Source organism: Terrapene carolina, unplaced genomic scaffold (assembly GCF_002925995.2).
Source record: "Terrapene carolina triunguis isolate 2854851 unplaced genomic scaffold, T_m_triunguis-2.0 Scaffold193, whole genome shotgun sequence".
Taxonomy (NCBI): Eukaryota; Metazoa; Chordata; order Testudines; family Emydidae; genus Terrapene; species Terrapene triunguis.
This window is the reverse complement of record NW_020664544.1, coordinates 4,040,350-4,066,766: the sequence shown is the minus strand read 5'-3', so window position 1 is coordinate 4,066,766 and position 26,417 is coordinate 4,040,350. Positions and strand designations below refer to the sequence as shown.

Below are 26,417 nucleotides of genomic sequence, written 5' to 3'. Positions count from 1 at the left end.
CCCACCACCTCACCCTGCTGCTGACTCGCTCAAAAGCCTGCCCATGTCATTGCATGTGCGGGGGGGACAGAGAGCAAAAAACCCCAAACCAAAACTCCTCAACAAACACGAGGCAACCACTCAAAGGGTATTCCAGGTAGGGGCCCTGTCTTCATCTCTCTGGGTTCTATAAAAATATTAACTGCTTCTTCTCCCCAGGACTTGAGCCCACTAGCTGTCATCCACCTGGCCAAATAGGAACAATATATTTTCCCATTTTTCTCCTCCTTTAATGCTCTGTATACATGAAGATCTGTTGTCAAATACATCTGTTTTATTATCTATCTAGGCTCTTCTATAGATAGAGATTAAAGCTCCTTGTATTACAGGTAGTATCTTCCCCGTCTCCCTGGGAATGAAGGTCTGGGCTGTCCCATAGATTCTCTTCTGAACACCTGGGGAAGCCCATGCACGAGCTAGTCATCCTGCGCTATCACCTGGCATCAGTCAGCCTAGTTCCAGAGCAGCTGGTAAAAGCAGGAGCCCAGATGCTGCATCAACAGCGCGTATCCTAGGCGAATAAATCACCCGTAACAACAAGCTGTTAAAATAGAACAAGCGAGAACAAATATTTTATTGTAGCTCCCATTTCTTACTCCTAGTCAGTGTCTCCAGGTCTCCATGGCACCCGGAGGGGCTGGCATCGGGGGTCTGTGAGAAGCCGCTCGTTCGGCATCAGTGGAGCGGGAACACACTGACTTCGCCGAAGCAGGACGAATTCACCCGCAGGTCCGGGGTGTTGCGACGATAGCCGAAGCGCCCGTTGTAGCCCTTCATGGGTTTCACGTCTGCCAGGAAGCTGTAGTGGCCGCCCACCTGCTCAGAAGAGTGGCCTGTGGGGAAGAGAGTTGGCCCCATCAGTATTTATAGCTTCTTCCTTTCCAGTTCTCCTCCATCTAGCGACTCACCCAGGCCACTGAGCGAACTTGGACTGGTGGGCAAGCTACACACAAGCTCGGCAGCCTTGTCGATGCTAGGGAAAACTTAGTAACAATCCCCCACCACCCGTTCAGCTCTGCTATTAGCAACTGGGAGTCCTGGTGGGTCCAGGCCAGTGGCTGCTGGCGACAGTTAGAGCAACGTGTCGATTTGACCTGCCCTAAGTGTGAGGTGACACAGGCTTAGATTCTAGGGAGGTGCAATTCAGAGGAAAGACGGGCAAAGTCAGCTGAGCACCAAAGGGGCCCTAGTGTCACTTAGCCTGGGGGGGTTGCCCTAATAGTTTTCCCAAGACCCATAACTTGTGGAGTGGGGACTGGGGACCAGAGTAGTGCCACCTATGAAGGCCCGAAGCAGGGCCCACATCCCACACCAAGGGCATTCTCTGCCATCCCCTTGTGAGTTGTTTATGACTTCTGTACTCTCTGGCTACAGCACCAGCCTGTAACTTATAAGACCTAGGTTCTATTCCCAGCTCTGCTGCTGCGTAACCTTGGGCAAGTCCTGTCCTGTCTCTCTACCTCAGTTTCCCATTTGTAAAATGGGGGTAAATGATAGCAACCTCCTTTGTGAAGTGTGTTAAAGATGCTATTATATTTATTTAACAGCAAGGAATTTTTACCAAGTGATGCTGTGGAATGCAGCATTGTCGACGCTTACAATTTTATCATCTGGGATTTTTGCATAAAGCCCCAGCTCCTGGAATCAAGTGATTATATAAAAAAAATCAGCTTTCCTTTAAAAGGAATGTAAGTTTGTAGCCTTATGACCGAGGAGAAAAGCTTGAAAACTTGACACCTTTACCCCAAATTCTATGAAACCAGAAAGCACGTTAATAATAAAAAAAAAAGAACCCAATATTGATTATTCTTTTAAAATCTCCTGATTCTTAACCCAATAGGTGATACATAGAGTAACTGATGATTGGAGAAGAGCTTATTGAAGGGAGTCTTACCTGCACCTGCCCAGTTCCTCCTGTTCAGGTACCTCTGCTCTGGCCCATAGATGTGGAAATAATCCACTATCCAACCATCCCTGGATGTACCACCTCGGTGCTGGGGCAAGTCAGAGAAAGAACAAAAACTCAGAGCAAAGCCAGATTTTTGGCTCATCCCTAAATCCCAGCATGAAGAGTCTTGTTGATGTCAAGGGCAAAGTTCCCATTCACTTCAGTAGCATCGGATCAGGACCTAACAAACCAGCTACCTGACTTTGTTCTGTCTCTAAAGACACATGGACACAGTGTGAAAATGCACTGCATTTAGAAACAGCTCTGGGTATGCACTCATAATGTATCTGGGGTGCATGACAACAGGAGATTGATTGTTCCAGAGTCCGAAGCTATGCAGTCCTGCTGCTGTGAAAATATCTTTAATCAATAATAGCTAATGAGATGAAATCCATAAAATATCGGCTATATCCAGATAATTCCCTCTAAAGAGACAGGGCCAGATTCATCACTGAAGTAACTCAGGTGTCCATGCTAGCAGATCTGACTGCAGGAACCAGGTCTAAGTTATTTATTAAGCACCAACAGTGTTTGTCATTGTACAAAGCACAATGAAAGACATAATGGGCATTATTTTCATATATTCTAAAGCCAGAAGGGATCACTGTGATCATCTACTCTGCCCTCCTGAATCGGTATTTGTTTAGCTTCAGCTTCCGGCCATTGGATCTTGCTATCTCTTTATCTGCCGGACTGAAGAGCCCATTATCAAACTTTTTGTTCCTCACATAGGTACTTATAAACTGTGACCAAATTCCCCCTTAACCTTCTCTTTGTTAAGCTCTTTAATGCAGTGCATACAAATGCAAAGGATTATTATTTCAAAAGTTTTCTATGAAGCATCAGTGAGATTTTAAACAGTAAATTGAGATGAAATGCGATTTCAGTTAGCTGAAAGGAATATGAATGAGCATTATCTCTCTCGCTTTCTCACCATGGCTTGGGTAGCACTGAGCTTCGGTAAGCAGCACAGAAAGCAGATAGCAAGAGGACAAGGTCAGCGCAGGTAGATCCTGTGTGACTATGGTAGCTTGCCCTGTATATTTTTCTTTAAAAAATACATTTCACACCGACTGCAACAGTCGTTCGCTTTTTGATCAAAACATTTCAAAAATCATTATTTTTTTAAACTGATCTGATATTAAGCAACCAAGAAAAGACCCCAGCTGCATAAAGAACCACAAAATCACCATTATTTAGAGATTCTCTCTTTCCCACACCCACCTTCAGCTGGAATTCTAAAGTAGACGCAGCTCTCATTCTTAAGCAGAGAGAACACTATGCTATGGAAGAGGAGTGAGAGGGAATGATGGTGTAGACTGCTGTCCACTATTGGCTGAGGTAATACCACATCATTCTTTGAATTAGAACCACAGTGTTGTAACCCAACATGCCACAGATCTGCCTGTTATTCTACCAAAATCTGGACATCAACATTTTACCCTGTTTCCCCGAAAATAAGACAGTGTCTTATATTAATTTTTGCTCCCAAAGATGCGCTAGGTCTTATTTTCAGGGGAGGTCTTATTTTTCCTGGAGCTTCGGGGCCTTATATTCCGGGGTGGCCTTATTATCCGAGAGGTCTTATTTTCGGGGGATGCCTTATATTACAGCGAGAGGCAAAACTGGAAGTAGGTCTTATTTTCGGGGGATGTCTTACTTTCGGGGAAACACGGTATCAACTGCGTCATTTTCAGGACCCAGATCAATTTGTCCATCTATGGTTCTGTTTTCTCTTTAAATGGCTAATTTTTGCTAATCTATTACTTTCCTTCTCCCTTTCCCGCTTGCTGGTTTGACCATGTATGGTGTTTTCATTCTGACATCACAGTTCACTGAAAATGACACAAGAACCATGGTGAGGTCAGAAACAGCAAGGATCTCAAAAATCTAAGCAGAGGCAAAGGTGAAATTTGAGGCGGGGAAAGGGATGGACTTCTAATAAAGTTAATTACAGGTCATTTTATTATTATTTGTATTGCCTGGGAACCCTGTCACGGCCTGGATGGTACAAACAGAACACAAAGACAATCCCTGAATCCAAATAGTTTACAGTCTAAGGTACATTTAGTTTTTAGTTCAGAATTTGGTTAGAAATTTGTCAATTGAATATGCAACGGCAAGCTGCGATGGTTCGTTTCTTTGTGGAAAGATTAAGAAATCCCACCATCTTCTTTCACCAAACAGCTCCCGGATAGTCCACATTTTTGATCCGCAGGCTGTCTGCTTTGGATGAGAACTGGGTACATAAGAACGGCCCGGCCATACTGGGTCAGACCAAAGGTCCATCTAGTCCAGTATCCTGTCTACCGACAGTGGCCAACGCCAGGTGCCCCAGAGGGAGTGAACCTAACAGGTAATGATCAAGTGATCTCTCTCCTGCCATCCATCTCCACCCTCTGACAAACAGAGGCTAGGGACACCATTCCTTACCCATCCTGGCTAATAGCCATGAATGGACTGTGTAAAATTCTGTCTCCTTTGAGCCACCTAAGAGCCCAGACACGGGTTTTGCCCTTACAAATAAAACCATTTTTTGTCACAGACACAGAATCACGAACTAAGATGGTAGCTACACAACCCACCGGGGACAGAAGCAGGCTGATCACACGGCCACTGGCTCCCCCTGCGGTTCATTCATTTCAGCACTCAGGCGAGCTAAGCTGACCAGTTCTACTGGCCAGCCAGAGCCCTGAAATTCCCAGGCCCGGGGCTCGGCGAGCCGGGCTCTCGCTACGGGCAGCTGCCACTGTACCTGCTCCGTGTGCTTCAGCAGGGACTTGACCCCGGGGGACGCGAAGTAGCTGGCGGCGTGGCCATCCAGCTGGGCGTTGTAGGGGGGCAAGGCGGACCACAGCTTGGGCGGGATGTGCGCGTAGCTGCCGGCCAGCGAGTCCACGGCCACCCCGTCCAGGATAAAGCCCTTCTGCCGCTGCAGACACCGCCTGCTGAGACAAGCCATGGCGAGCAACGACAGGACCCCCGCCCCGGCGCCAGCCCCGGCTCCTTGTGAGCCCCCGGCTCCCTGCATTGTTACGTTCGGGCGCCGCCCCTGGGAGGCTCCCCAGAGCCAGCTGCAGGGCAGCTGCCCGCCCCGGCTGGGAAAGGAGGGGGGAGGGCACAGGCCTTCCCATCACCAGCCCCCGCAAGGCCGGCTCCCCGCCGAGTCGCTGCATCACGCCACGTGGGGCTGGGATGGAGTCAGCTGTTAGCCAGCCGCAGATGGCTGCGGGAGGGGGTGTTACCAGCTACCAGCCCCAGCAGAGGCGGCCGGTTTGTTTGGGGGGCAGATTAAAGCAACACGGGGCGAGGCTCTGCCTCCCCGCGCCCCTTTTCGTCCGTAGCTCACGGGGGGGGCTAGACTAACCTACCTCCTGCTGCCCTGTCCAGCACCTGGGCACCTCTGTAAGCTGGTTCCTCATGCTCACCTCAAGCCATCCAGAAAATCAGGGCCGGGCCCTCCCCTGTGCCTGCACCTTGCTTCCTTTGGAGAGGGGCAGCAAGGGGCTATGCTCTGCTCCCAGCAAAGCAGTTAGGTCGCTTGGAGGTGCTTTAAACCCCGCACTGCGCCCAGTAGGGAAGTGGTCTAGTCAGAGCCACTCAAACTGCTTAGCACAATCCGAAACTGACAGCCCCGAGAAGCAAATTAAAACAGGATCAGGGATTTATTTCCACCCCTTGCAGGGAGTGCAGTGAATGGCTGCACTAGGAAGGGAGTTTGACAAGGGCTGAACCTACAAAGCTCTACAAAAGCCAAACTTTCAGCATACAGTATTATTGTAGGGTTTAACTTGACTGACGGACTTTTCCACTCCCACACAGGCTATGGTAAAGATCCAGATGTGGAGCCCTTAACACTTCATGAGGAACCCCCCCCATGCATGCTCCCAAAAGGCCAGCTCCTGTATGCTGAAAAGTTACATCAGCATAACTAAGAGTCAGGGGTGTGAAAATCACACCCATAATCAAGCAGCTACGTGGACATAACTGCATCTACAGTGGGGGTTATGTCGACAGAAGAGTGCTTCATTCAACATTTATAGGGCTTGTCTACACCACACAGCTTTTAGTGTGTCGACACAGCCTTGTCACTAAGTCAGCGTGTGTAAATGCTCTTTGTCGGCACTTTTGCAGACAAAATACTTCCAGCCCCGTGAGCGGTATTAGCTGTCAGCAGGAGCGACAAAGCCACGTTCACACTGCCACTTGTGTCGGCAAGATGTTTTACCCTAAATGCTGTAACTCTGGTCTTAAAAAGTTAAAGAGAGCCCATCAGCTCATCCTTACAAGGTATTTGGAATTCAAGTCTGCACATATCAGTTTGTGATGTGGCATTATTTGTCAAAGGAAGCATCTTAGTTCACCTTCAAGCTTGTTTCACCATTCCTAGGGCTTAGTAGTACATGCTGCAGCCATCGCCTCCTCCAACAGCGGTGGGCTCTGCTATGCCCTTGGGCCACATTAAGCAAGTTCTCAATAAGAAAGTTCCTTTCCTGAGAGAGCTTAACTCTACCGCACAAGACCCAATAACGACCAGTGCTGTAGTTCAAACTCAAACAGTGCTTTTCTCACAAAGCTTGTCTGTCATGAGCATCTTATACAGTAGAACCTCAGAGTTATGAAGGAACACCTCAGGAATGGAGGTTGTATGCAACTCTGAAGAGTTCACAACTCTGAACAAAACATTTGTTCTTTCAAAAGTTCACAAATGAACATTGATTTAATACTGTCATGTCATACTATGTTCAAACTTTACTATGCAGAAGAAAAATGCTGCTTTTAACCATCTTAATTTAAATGAAACAAGCACAGAAATTTCCTTACCTTGTCAAACTTTTTTTTTTTTAAACTTTCCCTTTATTTTTTAGTAGTTTACATTTAATACAGTACTGTACGTGTTTTTATTTTTTCCTTTTAACTCTGCTGCTGCCTGATTGCGTACTTCCGATTCCAAATGAGGGGTGTGAGTTGACTGGTCAGTTCGTAACTCTTGTGTTCATAACGGAGGTTCTACTGTAGTACCAAATGTAAAAATATCACGTAGAGTTGCAATACGAAGGAAATTATTCTGTCATGGTTTATTTCATGAAGATCTGTCTCCTGATGCACAGGAGTCGCAGCTTTTAAAGCCAAGTTGCCATATTCCTATTGGAGCCTCAGGCCTTGTCTACACAAGACAGACATTTTGGTATAACCCGAGGGGTGATTTTAAACAGATATTGTTATGCCCGCATAACCCCTTTCTGGAGACTCTTATTCTGGTATTAGAGAGCCTTATTGTCGTTCAGTTTGTGTTGCTTGGGAAGGAGTTTAAGCTCAACAAAAAAAGTCATACTTTTAAGTGTATCCACACAGGGTATTATACCTATATGACTAAAGCTGTAAAGGTAAACTCTCCCTAGGCAGCCAAGCCCTCATGCTAGGAGCACCTTAGCCAGGTTTGTCAGGGAGGTGATGTTCCAAGCTTTACAAGTATTAACACAGAAATTAGGAATTTTGGTGCAACCACTTTTATTTTATCTTTACAACGAGGATGGAGCAGGTTTATGCAATGCTGCCAGCATTGGAGGCTATCCTGGGCCACAGATCTGCGCATTCCTTAGCCACGGGGCCTGTGATTGCTGAACCTGTAAAAGTGGGGAAGGAAAAGGAGAAGTTAAGAACTAGTCAGAGCTTATGTTCTACACTCCGATCACATCCCTCTTCTGCGAGTGCTGTTCAGGCAGCATGTAGCATGTTAACAACAGAGCCATCAGTATTTCTCTGCAGGAGCATCCAAGATACCCACTTTTCATGGCACTAAAAATAGATTGGTCCTTTTGCCTGAAGACAGTGGTACTCTCCTTGGGCCAGGAATGCAGACATTTGTGCTGCACTATTCTTTATGAGTTTGCTCTTGTCCAGTGCAACAGATTGCCGGCTGTACCTTTCATTTCCCCTTTGTTATTTACTATCACTCCCGCGTTGTCTTCAAAATAGAGGAACACCCCGTCTTTTCTCCGGTACGATTTCCGCTGCCGAATTACCACTGCCGGGTGCACTGCAGGGAGAAAGGTAAGCTCAGGATCCTAAATTTCCAAGTACAGCCCAACAGCAGAAACTCAAAAGGAATCACCCAGGTGCAATGCTGTGCTCAACACTAAGTGTCTTCTTCTGAGCCCTACCCTTGCAAGGCCTCAATAGGCAACTGGATGGGCATATGGGATTTTGGTCCCAGTAAAGGTTTCCTGTTGTACGGGGATTGCCACCAAAGTTATTACCATCAGTGGCCTCTGGGACTGATACCACCAAGCATCCATGTCACAAAATGTTTTTTGTTGATAGCTTCATCTGAGAAGCCAAGGACTGGATGGGCTACAGAAACCGTGAAGAGTAGGGTTGAGGTGGGAGCAGTCCTCCTGGCTACTGTCTGCTCTGTGAGCAAAGGGGTCTGCAGTTTCCCAGCCTGTCAAGCCAAAGCCTTTCACCGGAACTACATTTATGACAAGTATTTAAAGCAGGTTTCCACCCTAAACACTGCTCCACACATTTACTCTGATCGAAAGTCTTTGATATTTAGTTTCACAAGGGCTAAGACCGCTTCTCTGCTGAGCATGCATTCAGTGCGCTGGTTCAGAAGGAAAACCTAGCTTTGCGTGTGTGTGTATATATCCATTAAAATAAAAACTAGTCCAATGCAATATTACACTTGAATCTACACCTGAGTGACTCAATACCATTCATGTTCTAACCCAGTGCTCAAACAGCCTTTTGTAAGGTAAACCTGGCCACATTTCCAGACGCAAGGTCACTCCCCACAGAGACATCCAGCAGGGAAAACCCTTCCCCAAACACTCAAGACTAATTGAAAAAATATATATATACTAATAATCAAACCAGAATGTGAACTTTCAGGACTGTCACGCCACTCATTGAAGTTAACAGCACATGCTGCTGCTAACCTCACCCAAAAGTGAGGTTTTGCTATCCCCTTCCACGACAACTCACGGAGCCACTGAGCACAGACCCAGCAAGTGCTTTTTAGAAGGGGGAAGCTGCTGCTTCAGAGAAGGCTGCCTACTTCTAGCATCATTGTTGGTATGTTGAAACTGCCTTGCTCCTCCCATGTGGAAGGGCTGCCTTTCCATCTCCCAGAGGAAGGGCAATCTGCGAGGGACTAGGAAGTCCAGCAGCAGATGGAGGCCTGATGAGCTCATGCTGTTATGTCAGTTCTAGTTCTGTCTGGGGTATGAGCTGCAATGCTGCGATCATCTTACATCAAGGTTAGACCCAGCATACTCTACATGCACAACCGTGTTTGTGTGTCTGGTTTGTGTTATACCTGGTGACAAACACAACTCAGTTGTGTCCAGACAGTACTCCCATCTCCCTCCCCAAAGAAACAAATCATGTTTGTAGCACTGCCTTGTGGGAAATCTGGGAACCTAAGGTCTTAAACCTACAAGACAGCACGTCTGTAGCAGACACTTACAGAACAGCCCATGGGATACTTCCAACACTCACCCTTCTTCCTGAGCTCGGGTTTGCCCTTCTTGACAGTAGCCATGACCATGTCGCCTACACCAGCAGCTGGCAGCCTGTTCAGGCGCCCCTTAATCCCCTTCACAGAGATGATGTACAGGTTCTTGGCACCTACATGGAAAAAAACATTTTGAATTAGCCAACTCATCACATAATAGATGTCCCCTCATGGATCACTGTCACACCGCTCATTGAAGTTAACAGCACATGCCGCCACCTCACCCAAAAGCGATGCCTTTTTTATGCCCTTCCACGACAACTCACTGAGTCACTGACCACAGACCCAGCAAGTGCTTTTCGGAAGGGGGAAGCTGCTGTTGTTGCTTCTGAGGTAGGATGCATTTTTTAGCATCGTTATTGAGCGAGAAGTTTAAATTCTACAGAAGCAGATTAACAGATACCCAGATGTTAAGGCCAGAAGGAACCATTATGATCATCTAGCCTGATTCCTGGCATAACCCAGTAATTTCTTTGTCAAATCCATAATTTCAGTTTGACTTTAAGCAGCATCTCTCTCAGCGAGGTATCCAGCCTTGATTTAAAGATTCCAAGTGATTGAGAGCCCACCCAGTTGTTCCAATAGTTAATTACCCTCACTGTTAAAAACTAGCACCTTATTTTCTTGTGCGAATTTGCCTGGCTTCAACTTCCTTTAGTCAGTTACCTACACAAACCCTAATCAGATAAACAGACAAGGCAGAAGGGCTGCCGACGCAGAAACAAGCAATGTTGACTCCAGAAGGGAGCCAGACAGACTCACCTGTGTTATCTGCACAGTTAATCACAGCTCCCACGGGGAGACCGAGGGAAATACGGAATTTCGCACCGGACGAACCACCACGTCCTGTAGGTTAAAAAGAAGAGTATTTGTAACCTCTTTCCTATGTCAGGGATGATATGAATCATGATTAAAAATAATAAAATTATAGTTTAAATAAAATGTATCTAAAGTGATTTTTTGAACCCGAACCACATTTTTACTTGTATTACTAGTTCTTTACTCCCTCCTCCCCCCAATTTACAATCTAAAGTGGATGTTTTCTGGTGGTTCTTTAGTTTCCTAACTGTTGTTAGTGTTAGTGACATTTATGTGGAAATTACATAGGTTTTGTTCCTATAAGTTTTGCCCTGAAAGCTGTTCATATCTACTGAAAGAGACAAGCTCAGGTCTCACATTAACATCCTTACTAGGAGAACACAAACTCAAACACAAAATTGATAAGCAAATAGCCAGTGCCATGTTTGCAACCTATACCATCTTCTGCTGCACTGGAAGACTTGTGCTACTACATAAATTAAGCACTTCTGAAAACCCCAACTACAAGTGCTTACATTTGCATCTAATTTGGAGCTATTTTTGAAAATTCTGGCCCAGGGCCTATGAGAAAATTCACAACAACTTTGTTAATGTACTGAAACGCTAAATAAATCTTCACTGTTAACAATGATACAGTCTTGTGTTGAAATGACAGATTTTACAGGAAGAGAAGTTTTTAATGAATATACCATTCTAGTCTCTGAGGCTATAAATGCTTGTATGTGAATAAAGTTACACATCTATTTAAATATTTGCAGCACCAGGGTCGTCCCTGGCAATATTTTGTTTTTTGCCTATATCACACCCTAATTCAAATCAAATACCCTACCAGCAGGGGCATTATTACAAAGAGCACTGACTGATCTCTCCATTGGCTATAAGTTTTAACCTAAAATTGCAATAGCACAATTATCCAAACAGTCCCAAACCCTATTTAAACCGGCTATTTTAAAACATGCGATTTAAAACGCTCCACGCAGGCCAATGTATTTTTAACCTGCCCATCCCTGTAGATTCTAGGCATCAAACACATTACTCAACCCAAGGAAAGCACCGTATCTCTCAGCTACTTTTCCTTCTCTTACTTACAGGGCTGGTTCCTCCTCTCGCATGCCGAGGTGCAAGGAGCAGTTTCCAGCCATGGGACAATCCCAGGGCCTGAGCTCCCCCGCGCACGCCCCCCAAATTGGGCCCTGCACCTAGGATCTTATTTCGACCCTAATTTCTCATCCACATGGGCCTCAGCACTCCCCGTTCCAAGCTAAGGCCTCCCCCTGAAAGCCCCCCCACCCCCGCTATGGACCGTCCAACGCCCCCTTCTGGCCACCGATCTCCCCCCCAAGTGCCTCTAGGCCCTCCCGCTCCTTCACAGCCTCAAACCTCCGCACCCCCGCCAAGGCCCGGGCTCCTCCACCCCTTCAGCGGGACCCGCCAGTCCCCGTCCCCAGCGGGCCTATCCCCGCTTCTCTCCCTCCCTCAGACCCGGCCCCGAAGGGAGTCCGGGCTCCCCCTATTCCATCCCCCCGGGTCCCGGAGCCGCGTGACCCGTGGGGCCGGAGGATGGCGACGGATTCTCCCCGCCCCGAGCGGGAGCCGCTCTCCCTAGGCCTCACCTCGCTTGGACATCTTGGGGCCAAAAAAAAAAAAGAGAAAGGGCGGCGCAAAGGATGCCGGGATATTAGTTCCCGCACGGCGCAAGGCCTGCTACGTCACACGACGGCACGGAGGCGAGGACCTCCCTCGACACGTGACGCAGTTAGGCCCTAGTCCCTCATCACGTGATAAGGACTGGCGCTCTGGTCTCTGCCGTCGCTGGTAGTCTCAGTGCACCACAGTGCCACCTATGGCGGCAAGTGGGGAACTGCAGCCGATTTATGTAAAATCCTTAACCCACCAAGCACACGTGGCACAGGCACTAGAGGGAGGAAGGGTTGGTGGTAGGTTGATGGAGAAGGGGGACATTTGCAAAGGAAAATCCTCCCAGCATTGGAGTTTGGCCAGGGCACCTGGGGTAACAACCTTGCTCTGATATAAAGTGCTTTGGGGTGGGCAGGACCTCAGTTTTATTCCCATCCAAACACCCCTTCATCTAGGGTGACCAGATAGCAAGGGTGAAAAATCAGGACAGGGGTGGGGGGTAATAGGCACCTATATAAGAAAAAGCCCCAAATATCGGGACTGTCCCTATAAAATCAGGACATCTGGTCACCCTACCTTCATCCAATGCCGGTGTAACGACAGAAAAACCTCCCTCTCCCAATTCCCTCTGGGCATCAGTTCAGAGGCAGGCACCCACCCTATTAATAGAACCCTGCAAATCTGCGGCTATCCGCTTTATATCGTCGACCATGTTTGCGGATTGGATGCGGATACAAATTTTGTATCCTTTCAAGGCTCTGCCTATTAAATCATGGCATGCAGCACTGCTTGTTTCAGCATCTGTGTTGCTGGCCTAATCAAGTGCAGCAGATCTGCATGCCTTACGATTTCAACCCAATTTTGAGAAGGTCACAGCTAAGGCCGTGGCACTCCTCTTGCAGGATATGAGTTGGAAATTAACTGGCGCAGACTTAAATTAAAACCTCAGAGAGAAAATAGAGACTCTTGCCAAAGAAGGTAAATAATCACAGGGGGGAAAAATGACATCTATCAGAGCATCAAAACTGAGACTAGATACAATTGAAACTACATTTGGTTCCTGCAGAGCGAAATGTCAGCAGCTCAGAAAAACAGATTTTTTTCCACAATGCAGACTTTTGTATTGCGGGATCTGGATGAAATCTGGCCCTAAATAACTGCAATATACTTAGGGATGACGGATTGTAAAGAAGCCCTTTTGGGGGGTTTTCAGAATTCACTTTGCAGTTTTGTTAATTATCAAATAGATTTGTTTTGAAAGAAGCCTTTTCTCTTCCCAGCCCTGCCTCCTCCAATCGCATCTTCCCATCCGGAAGCCCGCTGAGTGAAGTAACAATGCGGAATTTGTAACCTCTCATTCAGTTCTAAGGCAGGACGCAGGTCCTTCATGTTTTCAAACAGTCAGTCCTGAAGGTTTGTCCCCTTCTGGTACAGTGACAAAACCGGTATTTGATGGGGGGTGCCATTTTGAAGAGCACACTGGTCCACCTGCGCTGGCATGATGTTGCACACACGGTGTGGATAATGTCACGCCGGCAGGGGCAGAGCGGCGCATTCTTCTAAATGGCACATGAGGTCATGCCAGTGGGGGCAGGTCCACACCGTTGCCTGAAGTTCCTGGAATGTCCAGTCTTCTGGGACTGTGTGAGTGGCCATGCTAGCAGGCAGCAAGGTCATAAACACAGGGCTTTGACTTTGCTATGGGTTCAAGTAATAATATATTTTTTTGACTTATATAGCACTTTTCTTCAGCAGATCTCAAAGCACTTTACAAAGGTGGCAGCCACACATGAGCGGCGCATGAACCGCCCATTGGAGGAGGCTAGCCTCTGGCCTCACCCCTTCTGCCCAAGGCCCTGCCCCTCCCCTCTCCTCTCCTCCCCCATCGGAGCACAGAGCCCCCTCACCACGACCACCAGCCCCCCAATCCCAGTCCCGGGCCACCCGAGTGCCCCCAACCCCAGTACGCTCTGTGGGCGGCACAGCCCCAGCCCCTCTGGCCCCAGCGCCCCCAGCCCCAGCACGCCCGCCAGCACTGGAGCACCGAGCAGTGCGAGCACTGGCCCCAGCGGCCCCAAGTCCCAGCCCCAGGCAGGGTCAAAGAACAGGAAGCCGGAAGGGGTCTGGAGGTGAAGTGTGGGTGGGGCCACGCTGGGCTATTTGGGGAGGCTTAGCCTCCCCCGACCTGTGATACCCGCCGCCCATGCAGCCACACTTCATAGATGTGAAAACTGGGGACAGGCCTACACCACAAAATTAAGCTGGCTTAGCTACATCGCTCAGGGCTGTAAAAAAAATTCACCCCTGTGCGATGGAATTAAGGTGACTTAAATCCCAGTGTAGACACCACTAAGTAGATGGAAGAATTCTAATTCTTCCATCAACCTAGCTCCTGCCTCTCAGAAAGGTGGATTTACTACAGGGACAGAAGAACTCCTGTCTTTGCTGCAGTTAGTGTCTATATTACAACACTACAGGGGTCTAGCTACAGCACTGCAGCTGTGCCGTTGTTGTGTTTCTAGTGTAGACATACCCTATGGCACAGAGACATTATTTAGTTTTTAATATTAAATTTGGAATTCTCTTTATTTCACCTCTAGTGTAGGAACATTTAAGGTTTACATTTTCAGGCTTTTCCTTGCAGCCATGAGGGCTCCAATTACTTTTTGTTGAAATGAAGGCCGAGATTTTCAAGTAATAACCTGACTCCAGCCGCTGGGGCTTTGAGAAAAACATCAAATATCATGAGACTTGTGCTAAAATTGTGAAAGCTGGCAACACTGTTAGCCACTTGGCTGTAATTTTCACAGACAAGGGAAACTGGGTGGGAATGAGACTATTTAGAGAATTATGTAATCTTTGTAAAGTGTTTGGAAAAGGAAAATCTTCATATAAATTCTGTGCAATATTGAGCCAAATCCTGAAGTCTTTGCTCTGTTTTTATTCATTCCACTGCAGTTTCCTTGAGGAAAAAGTAAGAACAAGACCAAATAAAAGCTCATTTAAGGAGGGAGCAAGCTAAACGGATATAAGCCAGATCTAAACCACTATAAGAGTGTCTATACCCAAACTCACACAACTGTCACACCACATCTTTAGTGTAATTTTTGCATACAGACCAGTCTTTGCAAAGAGCTGACTCTGTTCACCAGTCTTTTAAACACTGCTGGAATTTAGCAGGCCAATAAGATGGGCTTAGACCAACTTTTTATTTGCAGCTCAAAGGGTTGCTGTTTCAAAATATCTTTCAACACCTTTTTGGAAATCTCAGGTGTAATTTTTAAATAAAAATTCTGACTTTTATGTATTATGGGAGTATGGCAATAATCTTTTTCACTCCAGCGCACGTAGGTTGTATTGACAATAGCTGTTTCTCTGGACAGACTGTAATATCTTCCATCTGAGGAACTTTAAGGTGTTGGGGAATAAAGCCACACAACATCCTTATGAGCTAGATCTTGTTGTCCTACTCTCACCTTTGGGGAAACCAAGGCACAGTAAATCTCTCCCAGATCACATCTGATGCATAACTGCAAATAGGACACAGGGGTCCTGACTCCTGATTATAATTTACATGCTCTAACATACAGGGCCGGCTCTGGCTTTTTCGCCGCCCCAGGCGAAAAAGCCTCCGGCCGCCCCCGCGGGGTGGGGCGGCAGCGAGCCCCGGCAGGGGCTCGACTCCCCCCCTCGGCGGCAGGGCAGCGAGCCCCGGCTGGGGCTCGGCTCTCCCCCCCCCCGGTGGCCAGAGCGCCGCGCCGCCGCCCCCCTCCAGGTGCCGCCCCAAGCACCAGCTTGGGTGCTTGGTGCCTGGAGCCGGCCCTGCTAACCTAGGTATAGTGTAACATACCACCCTCTAAATATGCATACAGGAGGGAGAGGGATTTAAACCAGGACCTGTTAAAGCTGCATGCAAACCTCTACTGCTTATATAGAATATTAGGATTAGAAGGGACCTCAGGAGGTCATCTAGGCCAACCCCTGCTCATCCCCAGACAGATTTTTACCCCAATTCCCTAAATGGCCCCCTCAAGGATTGAACTCACAACCCTGGGTTTAGCAGGCCAATGCTCAAACCACTGAGCTATCCCTCCCCTGTTTATATACTTTGATATAAGAGTTTAAAAGCTTGGCTAAAGAAAAACTGAAGGCATGTTAGGGTTTAGAAAGAGATTTTTCCCCAGTAGCGTTACTCAATGGAGTTATGAGCTCCCATTTGACAGAAAACACGCTACTGTTCTAAAACAGGAAGAACTACTTTTTAACAATCACCTGGAGTTGAAGCAGGGGGTCTCTTGATTTTTTTTTTAAATCTACCATTGATCTACACACACTTAAGAAGTAAGTTACACTTTATCCTATTTTTTTAACAGTCTTTATAAAATCACCGTCATTAAGTCAATACTAGCTAGATTGGGATTGAACTTTGGAGGAAAATTCTACAATATTGGTTAGAACCTGAAAAAGAAATGAAAATAAAGAGGGGCTGGAATGATTCCTGATAGTCTCCCACTCCCAGGTGAGGTCAGATCTCTCTTCTTCACCAGTATAAGCATCTGAAACCACTTGAAAAAGCTAGAATCGGGTTATTGTAACTCTGCAGCCCCAATAGGAGTTAGAAGACAGAGCTATACATGAAATCCTCTTTTCAGCAGAGATGATGAAAAATGACTTTTTCAACAACAACAAATGTTCATAGTTTTTGCTTTGGTTGATATTTTTTCTTTCTTTTTTTTTTCAGTGAAAAAATGTTGAAAGGAAATGTTTGGGGGTTTTGGCAAAAATTCTTTTAAAAAAGGGTTTTGTGTCCATGTTTCCCCCACTGGAAGAAAAGACAAAACAAACAAACAAAAACCAAGTGACACAAAGTGGCGCTTTCAAAAAAAACAAAGGAGAGAAAGTTTGTGTGGGAAGCAGAACCCAAACCATCCGCCTTAAAACAATCATTTAAAAATTAAGATAAAAACCCTGAAAAACTGAAATTACATTTTTCAGTTCAAAACTAAACAATAATGTTCATTTTCTTTTAATTTTTTCCATTACAAAATCGGCACATTTGATTTAGGTCCCCATTGCTGTGAATACTCACAACCAAACCGAAATCCACTGTTGAGCCTGGTGGGGGAAAAAATTCAAATTAAGATTATAATTCTTTTTCACAATTCATATCAATTAGATTTTTTTTTTTTTGCTCTTTTTCCACTAACCCTAACTATGGATTTTGATTTGCTCATGTAGAATCACAGATTCTGTAATTTGAGCAGAGAAAAGTGCTAGAAGTAACATACAAGCTCTAACAAGTAGGGTTTGGGCAGCATACCTCACATTAGCTCTTGCAGCGGGACTGTATGTTAGTGATAGAGTATGTGTGTAGCTCAAAAGGTTTCTTGCCACCTGGGTGGGTGCTACCTTGTTGCAAATTGCAGTGTGATTTAGAAAGACCAAATAAATGTAGCTTAATAGTAAATAAGAGCAGCATTCCCTTGCAAAGTCACTTGAGTTCATTAACAGTCTCTCCATGCTGTATTTTATCTTTCATTGAAATTAACAAGGGAAAGAGTGACAGTAATGAATCCCTTTTAATCACTGTTTTACTTTAGTCTCACAGTAAGGGCTGTTTCACTGCTATTCATTGTGAGAGCGGCGGAGAGATGTTCGCCTTCAGTAACAAAGTGGGTGGGTTTGGTGGATGAAGAGCCCAGGATCTCACACTGGGAGTGTGTCAAATGAAAGGTTTCAGAGGGGTAGCCGTGTTAGTCTGTATCAGCAAAAACAATGAGGAGTCCTTGTGGCACCTTAGAGACTAATACATTTATTTGGACATAATCTTTCGTGGGCTAGAACCCACCTCATCAGATGCATGAAGTGAAAAATACCTGCTCCTATATTTTTCACTTCATGCATCTGATGAAGTGGGCTGTTGCCCACGAAAGGTTATGCCCAAATAAATTTGTTAGTCTCTAAGGTGCCACAAGGACTCCTCATTGTTTTTGTCAAATGAAAGAGCGACAATGCACATGCTTATCCCCAAAATGGGAAGATAATGGGAGGATGGTCTTCAATAGATAATCTGCCTCCCTTTAGCTCTACTGTTGCAAGGCAGTGAAGACATGGGGCCAAGCTACCAGCATCATATTGTCTAACCCCATGCAGGGCAGGTCTAAGCAGTAGATGCTTCATCTACACTTGGTTTCCCAATATTGCTAACCCCAGTGGGATAACTCTGCACAATGTCCCTCATATAGGCCAGCCTGATGTCTGGGCCTGATTCTTCCCTGGCAGAATACAAGTAGCTGTCATCAAGGTTAACAGAATTATTGATGTTGTATGGGAAGGGGGAGGGGTGGAGAGAAAACAGGCCCCAGGATGGCATAGAGGAGGTGAGCTGGGATGATCTAATGGTTCCTTTTGGCCTTTATAAAACTTACGAATTCTGACTGATTTCATGAACGCTATTGCTATGTATAACTCTAATCCTCGGTGTGTCTTGAATCCATCATGTGCTGACCGGGAGGGACCATGTCACATTTCACACACCCTGTCTGGAAGCAGCTACAGGACAATCAAAGACGTCGAGAGAGACAAGGTGGGTGAGGTAATGTCTTTTACTGGACCAACTTCTGTTTCACAAGCTTTCAAGCTTTTCTCTTCCACCAGCAGAAGTTGGCCCAATAAAAAGCTATCACCTCCCCCACTGCATCTTTCTCATAACTTGGGACCAAAATGGCTACAACAACACTGCAAACAATCAAAGGAGGTGTTAAGTGGGAATAACTGCCCTGGCAATACAGTGGCTATGCTAAAGAGATTGGAAACTGTTTCTTCTCCCCATAGTGTCCGCCGGAGGGCTGTGGAAATGCCCCAGAAGAACAAGAGGAGAGGTGTTCGAAGCTACTGTACAAAAAGCTCTGACCCAAGGGGAGCCTTTTGACCATGGGACCTGAAGACACTAAGAAGACAAGGCCTAAAGGCTGAGCAGAAGAAGAGAAGGGTCTTCAAAGGACTGATCAAAACCCACAGGGTTCTTGGTGTTGTGAGGACACTGGGGGGAGTGGTTTGAATGCGGATTTGTGCATAGAGCTGGAAGGGTTTTATGTGTTCTTTATTAATAACGTGTGGGTGTGTTTAAGAAGTTACTTTGCAAAGCCTCCGAGTTCCTTGTTGTAACAGCCACATGTCCCCAGAGCAGTGGTTCTCAACCTGCGGCCTGCTTGCGGCCCAGTCAGCACACAGCTGTGACCCATGTGACATCCTCAGAACCATACGGGCAGTATATATATTGTATAAGTTGCGTACCTTAGTTCGAATTGGGGGGTTAGTGTAGACCAGGCCTCAGACTCAGTGGGCTTAGAAGAGCTCAGTATGTGAGCCAAACACTACAGCCTGATGAGTGTCCAGCAGGGGGAGCATGATCTGATCTTTGTATATGACCATATGTCCTGGGTGGGGGGGCCTTCTGGGAGAGAAGGAGCCGCTTGGAGCAGGAGGCTCATCAGGGGGATCTGCGGCTTGCCCCCTGGGGCTCTGTCTTCCAGCCAGGCTCACTGTGAAATCCTACATGGAGACAAGGCACTTGTGGTGCTGCAGACTCTGTCTTTTGCTGCTTAAAAGGGTGTGTGTGGGGGGGTTCAATGTGTGGTAAAAAGCGTGAGGATCCTATGAGGTAGCTAGGCAACCCCAGCGGTTATACCCTCTCGTGGGGGTTTTCTCGCCTCGTTTACCTTGCAATAAAACTAGAGCCCCTTGCCTCCCCGGTGTTTTTTTTTTTTTTACAGCAAGACAGCTAATACAGGTGGATTATCGCACAGTAAAAAACCCACCTTTATGGTCAGAGACAAGCCCAGAAGAGAGAAGAGAGCCGTTAAGAAGCATCCCGCATGCACAGAGAGGTGCTGATGTTAGAAGCATTTCGCAGGTTTAGCCATAAGGGGCACCTCCAGTAAGCCAGGATTCATAACAATAAATAGTTGTTTTTTATTTTGATTTCTTCACTGCTACATGCTGGATGCAGCATATTTGCAATATATGAATTATTAGGCCCAGAATGTCACAGTTCCTTGTTGGAATTTTTTTTCCCATGGAACCCCCTCTTCTCCAAGCTGGAGAGGTATAGCTGGCGGTCGAACATTTGACTGCCGATCAAGCAGTCTTTGGTTCAACTCCAGATACCCCCCTGAGCCTTTTTTAAAGGGATCCAAAAATCACTAGTCAATTTGGGGCTGAAAAGACAAGGAGGGTTGTGCCTGAACTTTTTAATTAATCCTTGTGTGGTCATCAGAATGGATTAACTCATGTGCATTTTTTCCCCTTAATATTATTATATTTCAGCCCTAGTGGTTTTGTGAATCTCAAAGCAATTGAGCCACAATGTGAAAGACATTTTCATCTAGTGGCAGTAAATTATTTTAATTTATTCTGGGAGTGTCTAAACCTAATTTCAGGATGGAACTACAAGTGATACTGAGTGTAATACAGGGGTCGGCAACCTTTCAGAAGTGATGTGCCGAGTCTTAATTTATTCACTCTAATTTAAGGGTTTGCGTGCCAGTCATACATTTAAACATTTTTAGAAAGTCTCTTTCTCTAAGTCTATAATATATAACTAAATTATTACTATATGTAAAGTAAATAAGGTTTTTAAAATGTTTTAAGAAGCTTCATTTAAAATTAAATTAAAATGTAGAGCCCCCCGGACCGGTGGCCAAGACCCAGGCAGTGTGAGTGCCACTGAAAATCGGCTCACGTGCCGCCTTCGGCACACGTGCCATAGGTTGCCTACCCCTGGTGTAATAGTTCAACTATCCTGCCATTCGAGCCCTCCCTGTATACAACTCTAGCAAAGTATCTTGACGGCTTGAAAGTTAATAATGGGAAATATATGTTTCAAATAATTACTTCAGTAGCAAACAAATATCTTGCCATTTCATGGCCGCAAAAATAACCACTGACAATAAACATGTGGTTTGTAACAACTGAGAGAAATACAATGTAACACCGCCCAAATACTGTGCAATGCGAGTTTCTGTGATATAAATTGTTGGCTTCGCGTTCATGGTATGCATCCACAACATTTGCCAAGGCTATGCTTAGAGGAACAGCTCAGCAGGGTTTTTTCACATAAACTTCCTTGGTTAGAGTATATTCAAAATTCTTTGCATTCATTAGGTTTCTCAGAATTGGAAAATGATTAGATTTAAGTTTAAAAATGTGAAATCCCTAATCAAACCGAGATTAGAAGTCATTAATAAGCACCTAGACATGGCAGTTGTTTCCATTATAAATATGTCACCTGGGTTCCCCCTTGTTAAAAAGACTCATGGGTATGCCAGATACGTTTGTGCAATAACAAGTTAAGTAGGGCCTTTATAGCTGTCCTTTTTCAATCGCTGCAGACAGCTTACTCAGAAGGCTGATATATTGGCATTGAGAAATATAACTGCCTCTGTCCATGTGGCTCTGGAAAGGTGGAAAACATGCCCCATTATTTATTATACTGTAATTTGTATTGCCACTTGAGCTCCAAATGGCTTTCCGTGGTTTTGACCCGGATGCCTTTTTCTACGACCTCTCAGAAAATAGAACATTTATTAGGCACTGACAGTATATCTGTGATCTGAGCGACTACCCTGTTGGCCTGGTCAGCCACTAAAATAAGGGAAAGGCAAGTGGCAAAGTGATTGCATATGGTTTAATTGGGTTATGGTTTTTTATATGTATTTATATGTATTCTCATATTTTAAAATTCTGGATTTAGTTTTAAGTTTGAGTGTGATATATTTTGGTTTTGATGCATTGGCCTATGGCTCAGTTGCTATTGGCCATGCAAGTCCATTTTGAATAGTGCCTTGCATGTGAACCGCCCCCCAAAAGGCTATTACGTAATTACATCATCCTTCTGAAACAGTTATGGAAATGTACTGGCCCCGCCACAGAATCTACTTGCCCTTTGCCATGAAGATGCTGGTGAGTAAAATTTTACAAGGCTGATGAAAATAATGTATTACTAGTAGAAAGCCCAAGAAATGAAGAGACATGGAATAAAAGATCTTGCTTTCAGGGGATATCTGAGTTGACGAAGTGGAGAGATACAGCCTGTTTCAGATGACAGGTGCTGTAGAGAAGAAGGCTCTTGCTCTAACAGCAGGGAGGTTATGTACAGAGACAAGAAGTCCCAGTGCTTCCCGAAGCGTGGGATGTGCCCCCTAGGTAGTCACAAAGGATTAGGTGGGGAGTGTGTGCAGAGCAGTGGTTCCTGTCTTTGTGGGTAAAGGAGGGGCCCACCTGGCTTTGTTAAGCTGCTTTTAAAGGTTTGGGGCATGTTGGGCTAGGCGATAAGAGACAGGACGGTATTTGAAGTAGGCCAGATCAAGCCCTCTGGGGGGTTAAAAAAGGGGGAAGTCAATTTTTGAGCAGAATCTTGACATGAACAAGCTGTGTGTGGCCTGGCTTGATGCGAGTGTACATCGCTGGCATTAAAGCCTGTCTCAGAATAGCAATCAGCGTTGTTCAAGAAATAGGGGTCGGCTTTGAAAATCTGTTTAGAAAAGCGAGAATATTAGACTAATGGATGTCACTGAATATCTGTATATTTATCTCATTGACAAAAGGGCCGTATATTTTCTTTTATAGGTATTTGTAATATATTCATCTAAATTGCTTGAAGTATATATTCAGCACCATTCACTCTAATAACTTTAATTTAAAGAAACCATAACACATAATCACACACAGAGGGCAGATGTATTTAAATCCAGCAGCTCTTGTTCTGTCACCACGTTATACTCCCACAGCTTCTTGGAGCTGGAGATTAGTATTTTTGTCCAACAGCCTGTTTCAGATATACATGGCTTTCCAAATGATTGTAAATAAATGAAAAAGGATTTGAAGGAATGGTTGCATGTGTGAACATGACTATTTGGAAACTGAATCAGGTGCACAGACAGCTTGTTTGCTACAGTCGGAAATTCAAGTTATAGAGTAACAATTTGACACTTCTACTTGTCATTGTATGCACGGCAAAGGAAAAACTTCCATTAACTTCAATGGGCTTTTGATACAGTTCTAAATGATGACTACATAGATTTCTCTTTGCTTAGGTCCATGTAGGTGGCAAAGCATTTTACTCTAGCAGCTCATACTCTTCTGTGATTCAGATGTGCACCACCTTTGCTTGTTTTCAGACTCCAGTTCACTTCCCCCTTGGAAAAAAAATCAGTGTAAATTCAGACCATGATGTCGCTTTAACATCAGTCATTCCACAATCATAGCTGGTAAAATAAAACAGACTTTGGATATGAGCCATGGTTCAAGGGTAGCATCTATAACTACAGATCAAGTAGTCCGTGGTTCAAATCTAGATGCCCTCCATCTGCTCCTAGGGTACATAATTTGCTTTTGCTGTATTGAAAGTACTATAGAATTCTGTATCTTTCTCTTACAGTAATTGCTTAAAGTTGAAACTACACATCTAATGATTAATGAAATCAACCACCCTTGCACAGCTAAACTCCAATATCTGTACAGATGTTCTATTTATGAGAAATTAAACAACCCCGATTTAATCATTATGAAGTTAGCAATTACAAAATCTTATAGAAGTTTGTTGTGATTTTATTTATTTTAATTAAAGCAAAAATTGCAAGAAGGCAGGACTTGTAAGAAAGCGTGGTTAATCGCTAACTAATCTCTTATTAATGGGCTATTTTAATGATCAATCATTCAGTATTTCATAACACTAATTTCAGGCCCTAGCATGTTTTTTGCTTTGTCGTTGATATTTAGCAGGGCTTCTCAGAATTCACAGAGGTTTTAGGTAGTACATGCATCAGGCTTTGAAAAAGAGATGATTAAATTCTTAATCAAATATTGGAACATTGGAGTATTTCTCTTCTGTGTGGAAGCAGATCTGCTAAAGTCCATTTAATAATAGTGTTATTATTACAAAACACTTATATGATGTTATCCGAGTACATGGCGCTTTACAAATATATACAAAATCTTTACATTTTCTATCCCCCTGAAGATCTCATTGCATAAGCAGTCAATTAAATACTTATTTCCCAGAAAGCAGTACTGAATTACTACTGGAGACACTGCCTAACCTTTGAGTACACAGTTTCAAATATTTAAGCCCGATCTCAGTCCAAACCCCACAAAACAAATTAAGTTTCATGACTGACAATCTCACTATGGAGCAAAGAGTGTATATCCATCACCTCATTTTGTAATTTGATTAATTTCCTCCTGTGTTGCTAGAGTCCTTAGCTGTTAGCGTGTCTATTGATACCACTGTAATTGGGGATTTTATAAAGATGTTGATAGGCCTGGTTAGATAGTACAGGTTAGGGAACATGGAATGTTGGTAGAGCAGTGACCCTGGTATGTTTGTAAGGTCAGTAGGCTGGTACCCCTTCACCAGCACAGAATTAACAATACTTATTTATTTAATGGTAAATAGACACATTTGCACAAGATTGAATTTTTTTGGTGACTCTGCCGCCTCCCATCCTTATGGGAGAACAAAAGACAAACGTTGCCAACTTTTTATGAGATTGACTCCATGAGACCTGGATCCAACACGTATCATGCTGTCGCTGCTGTGTCAGCAGGTGCACAAGACTTGTGAATGTACATTTATGCAATGGAGGATTGATGACATATGATCATGGATATGGAAAACTGACATACAAAAGGCAATGTATGGCAGGCAAAGCTAATATTGTAACAAACGCATAGCTAACTAGGACTTCAGCGTTGTCACTCTTGCTGCATACCGTGTAGGATGACCAGATGTCCTGATTTTATAGGGACAGTCCCGATTTTGGGGGCTTTTTCATATATAGGCACCTATTACCCTCCACCCCGTCCCGATTTTTTACACTTGCTATCTGGTCACCCTTGCTACCATGGGCACTCCAAGCTTCACAGCAGTAACAAGGATAGAACTTGAATACTCCTGCTTCAAAACCATAGCCTGCCAGTGAGCATCTCCATCAGCTGTTAGCAGTACAGGTCCTATGATGCATGCATGAGCAGTTTGGATTCCATCCAGTAGTGGGCGATGATATGTGTGTGTATATATGTGTGTGTGCACCTGCCAGTTTGTTACACAGCTGTTTCTCATGGACAAGCACACAAAATTCATTACAATAAGGTATTTCATGCTGGGAGACCTCCACTTATCTTTGTGTGAAGTTTTGCTGTGTCCATTCAATGCTGCTATTATATAGAAGACTATAATACAAAAACAAAAACCTTGCTGAAAGTGGACTATTTTAAACTGATTGGGGTTTTGATAAATGTTGGCTAGTGGGGACTTTGGTTGGCAATCACAAAACCAGGGGTTCTGGGTCTCATATGATCCTAATTCCCAAAATGTAATGTGGTTCAGAGAAATGATTCTGATTTTGGTGGGTCCTAGCTGGTTCATTTTAGTCATGAATGAAATGCTAATTTTTGCATCTATATTTCACACTTCCAAACAACTCAGTTCTGGAATTCAAAGGGGTTTATGGCAAATAACATGTCAATTTGAAGCAGAAACCTCCAGAGCTATGGCTAAGCAAGCTTATAGAAAGAAATTATTATTGGATAATTTAGCCAATTGTCTTGAGAATGCAAGATATGGTCCTCCTGACTGATACACAAATTATATAAATATAAATCGCATTACTCTGTGCTTGTAAAGTGCTGTGGAAATTTGTGGCACTAGACAGCTTATTTTTTATAATAATAAAAACTGCTTTCCTTACACACAGAATTTTAACTACATTTCTTTAAAATACTAGGCAAATACTCTGTCATTGAGCCATACCCCCTCTACTGGGCAAAAAGGAAAGCTGAAAAAGGCCTCTCTGCAGCAGTAACTGACTCTTTGACGTTAAATAATTTTTGCAGTAGAAACTATAGGTTTAGTTTTTTTCTTTTGCTCAATACGTGCAAAAATTATGCTTGACTCTAAATAGGATTAAAAATAAGAATTCACAAAAATCTTTCAAGGGGGCACCCGGATTTGAACCAGGGACCTCTTGATCTGCAGTCAAATGCTCTACCACTGAGCTATACCCCCGTTCTCGAGCAAAGTTTGTCTAAAAGGGTTTTTGAAGGCGACCAGATTGGCGTCAACAATCTCTGAGTATTGAAGGAAGCGTGTGTGTATTGAGTGTGTTAGTCATGCACTGTCAGAAGAGAGTTGTATGTGAATATTAAGTGTGTGAGTATTTCACCGTGAGAAGGGAGGTGTGTGTGTGTGTTTGTGTGAGAAGTTGTGTTCAGCTTACACAGAGGGAGGGGTGTGTGTGTGTGTTAGATTTACAGAAAAGGGAGGTGTATGGAGTGTGTGTGGCTGATGAGTGAGGTTTTGGGTGTGAATGGGTATGGGGATGTGGGCTGGTTGTATGGTATGTGGTGTGTTGGAGTGTGCTGGTGTGTGGAGACATATGGCACATGTGTGAC

General features: G+C 44.7%; 2 protein-coding genes and 2 non-coding genes across 4 annotated transcripts; all 4 read right to left on the bottom strand.

Annotated features, from left to right (window-relative positions):
- Positions 1-583: 583 nt before the first annotated feature.
- On the bottom strand, positions 584-5,100 carry CUNH17orf98 (chromosome unknown C17orf98 homolog). Its single transcript, XM_024210042.2, has 3 exons — positions 4,743-5,100; positions 1,934-2,033; positions 584-872 (listed from the first exon to the last, which is right to left on the bottom strand). Exons 1-3 carry the CDS (start codon positions 5,016-5,018, stop codon positions 715-717), a joined length of 534 nt encoding a protein of 177 aa, XP_024065810.2. The 5' UTR covers positions 5,019-5,100; the 3' UTR covers positions 584-714.
- Positions 5,101-7,467: 2,367 nt separating this feature from the next.
- RPL23 (ribosomal protein L23) lies at positions 7,468-12,024 on the bottom strand. The gene is made up of 5 exons (XM_024210039.3): positions 11,939-12,024; positions 10,269-10,352; positions 9,491-9,619; positions 7,914-8,027; positions 7,468-7,614 (listed from the first exon to the last, which is right to left on the bottom strand). The coding sequence occupies exons 1-5, from the start codon at positions 11,949-11,951 to the stop codon at positions 7,532-7,534; spliced, it is 423 nt and encodes a 140-aa protein (XP_024065807.1). The 5' UTR covers positions 11,952-12,024; the 3' UTR covers positions 7,468-7,531.
- On the bottom strand, positions 9,683-9,815 carry LOC112113672. Its single transcript, XR_002908701.1, has one exon. It is a non-coding gene; the product is annotated as a small nucleolar RNA SNORA21 (small nucleolar RNA).
- Positions 12,025-25,959: 13,935 nt separating the features above from the next.
- On the bottom strand, positions 25,960-26,031 carry TRNAC-GCA. Its single transcript has one exon. It is a non-coding gene; the product is annotated as a tRNA-Cys (tRNA).
- Between the last annotated feature and the right edge of the window lie 386 nt (positions 26,032-26,417).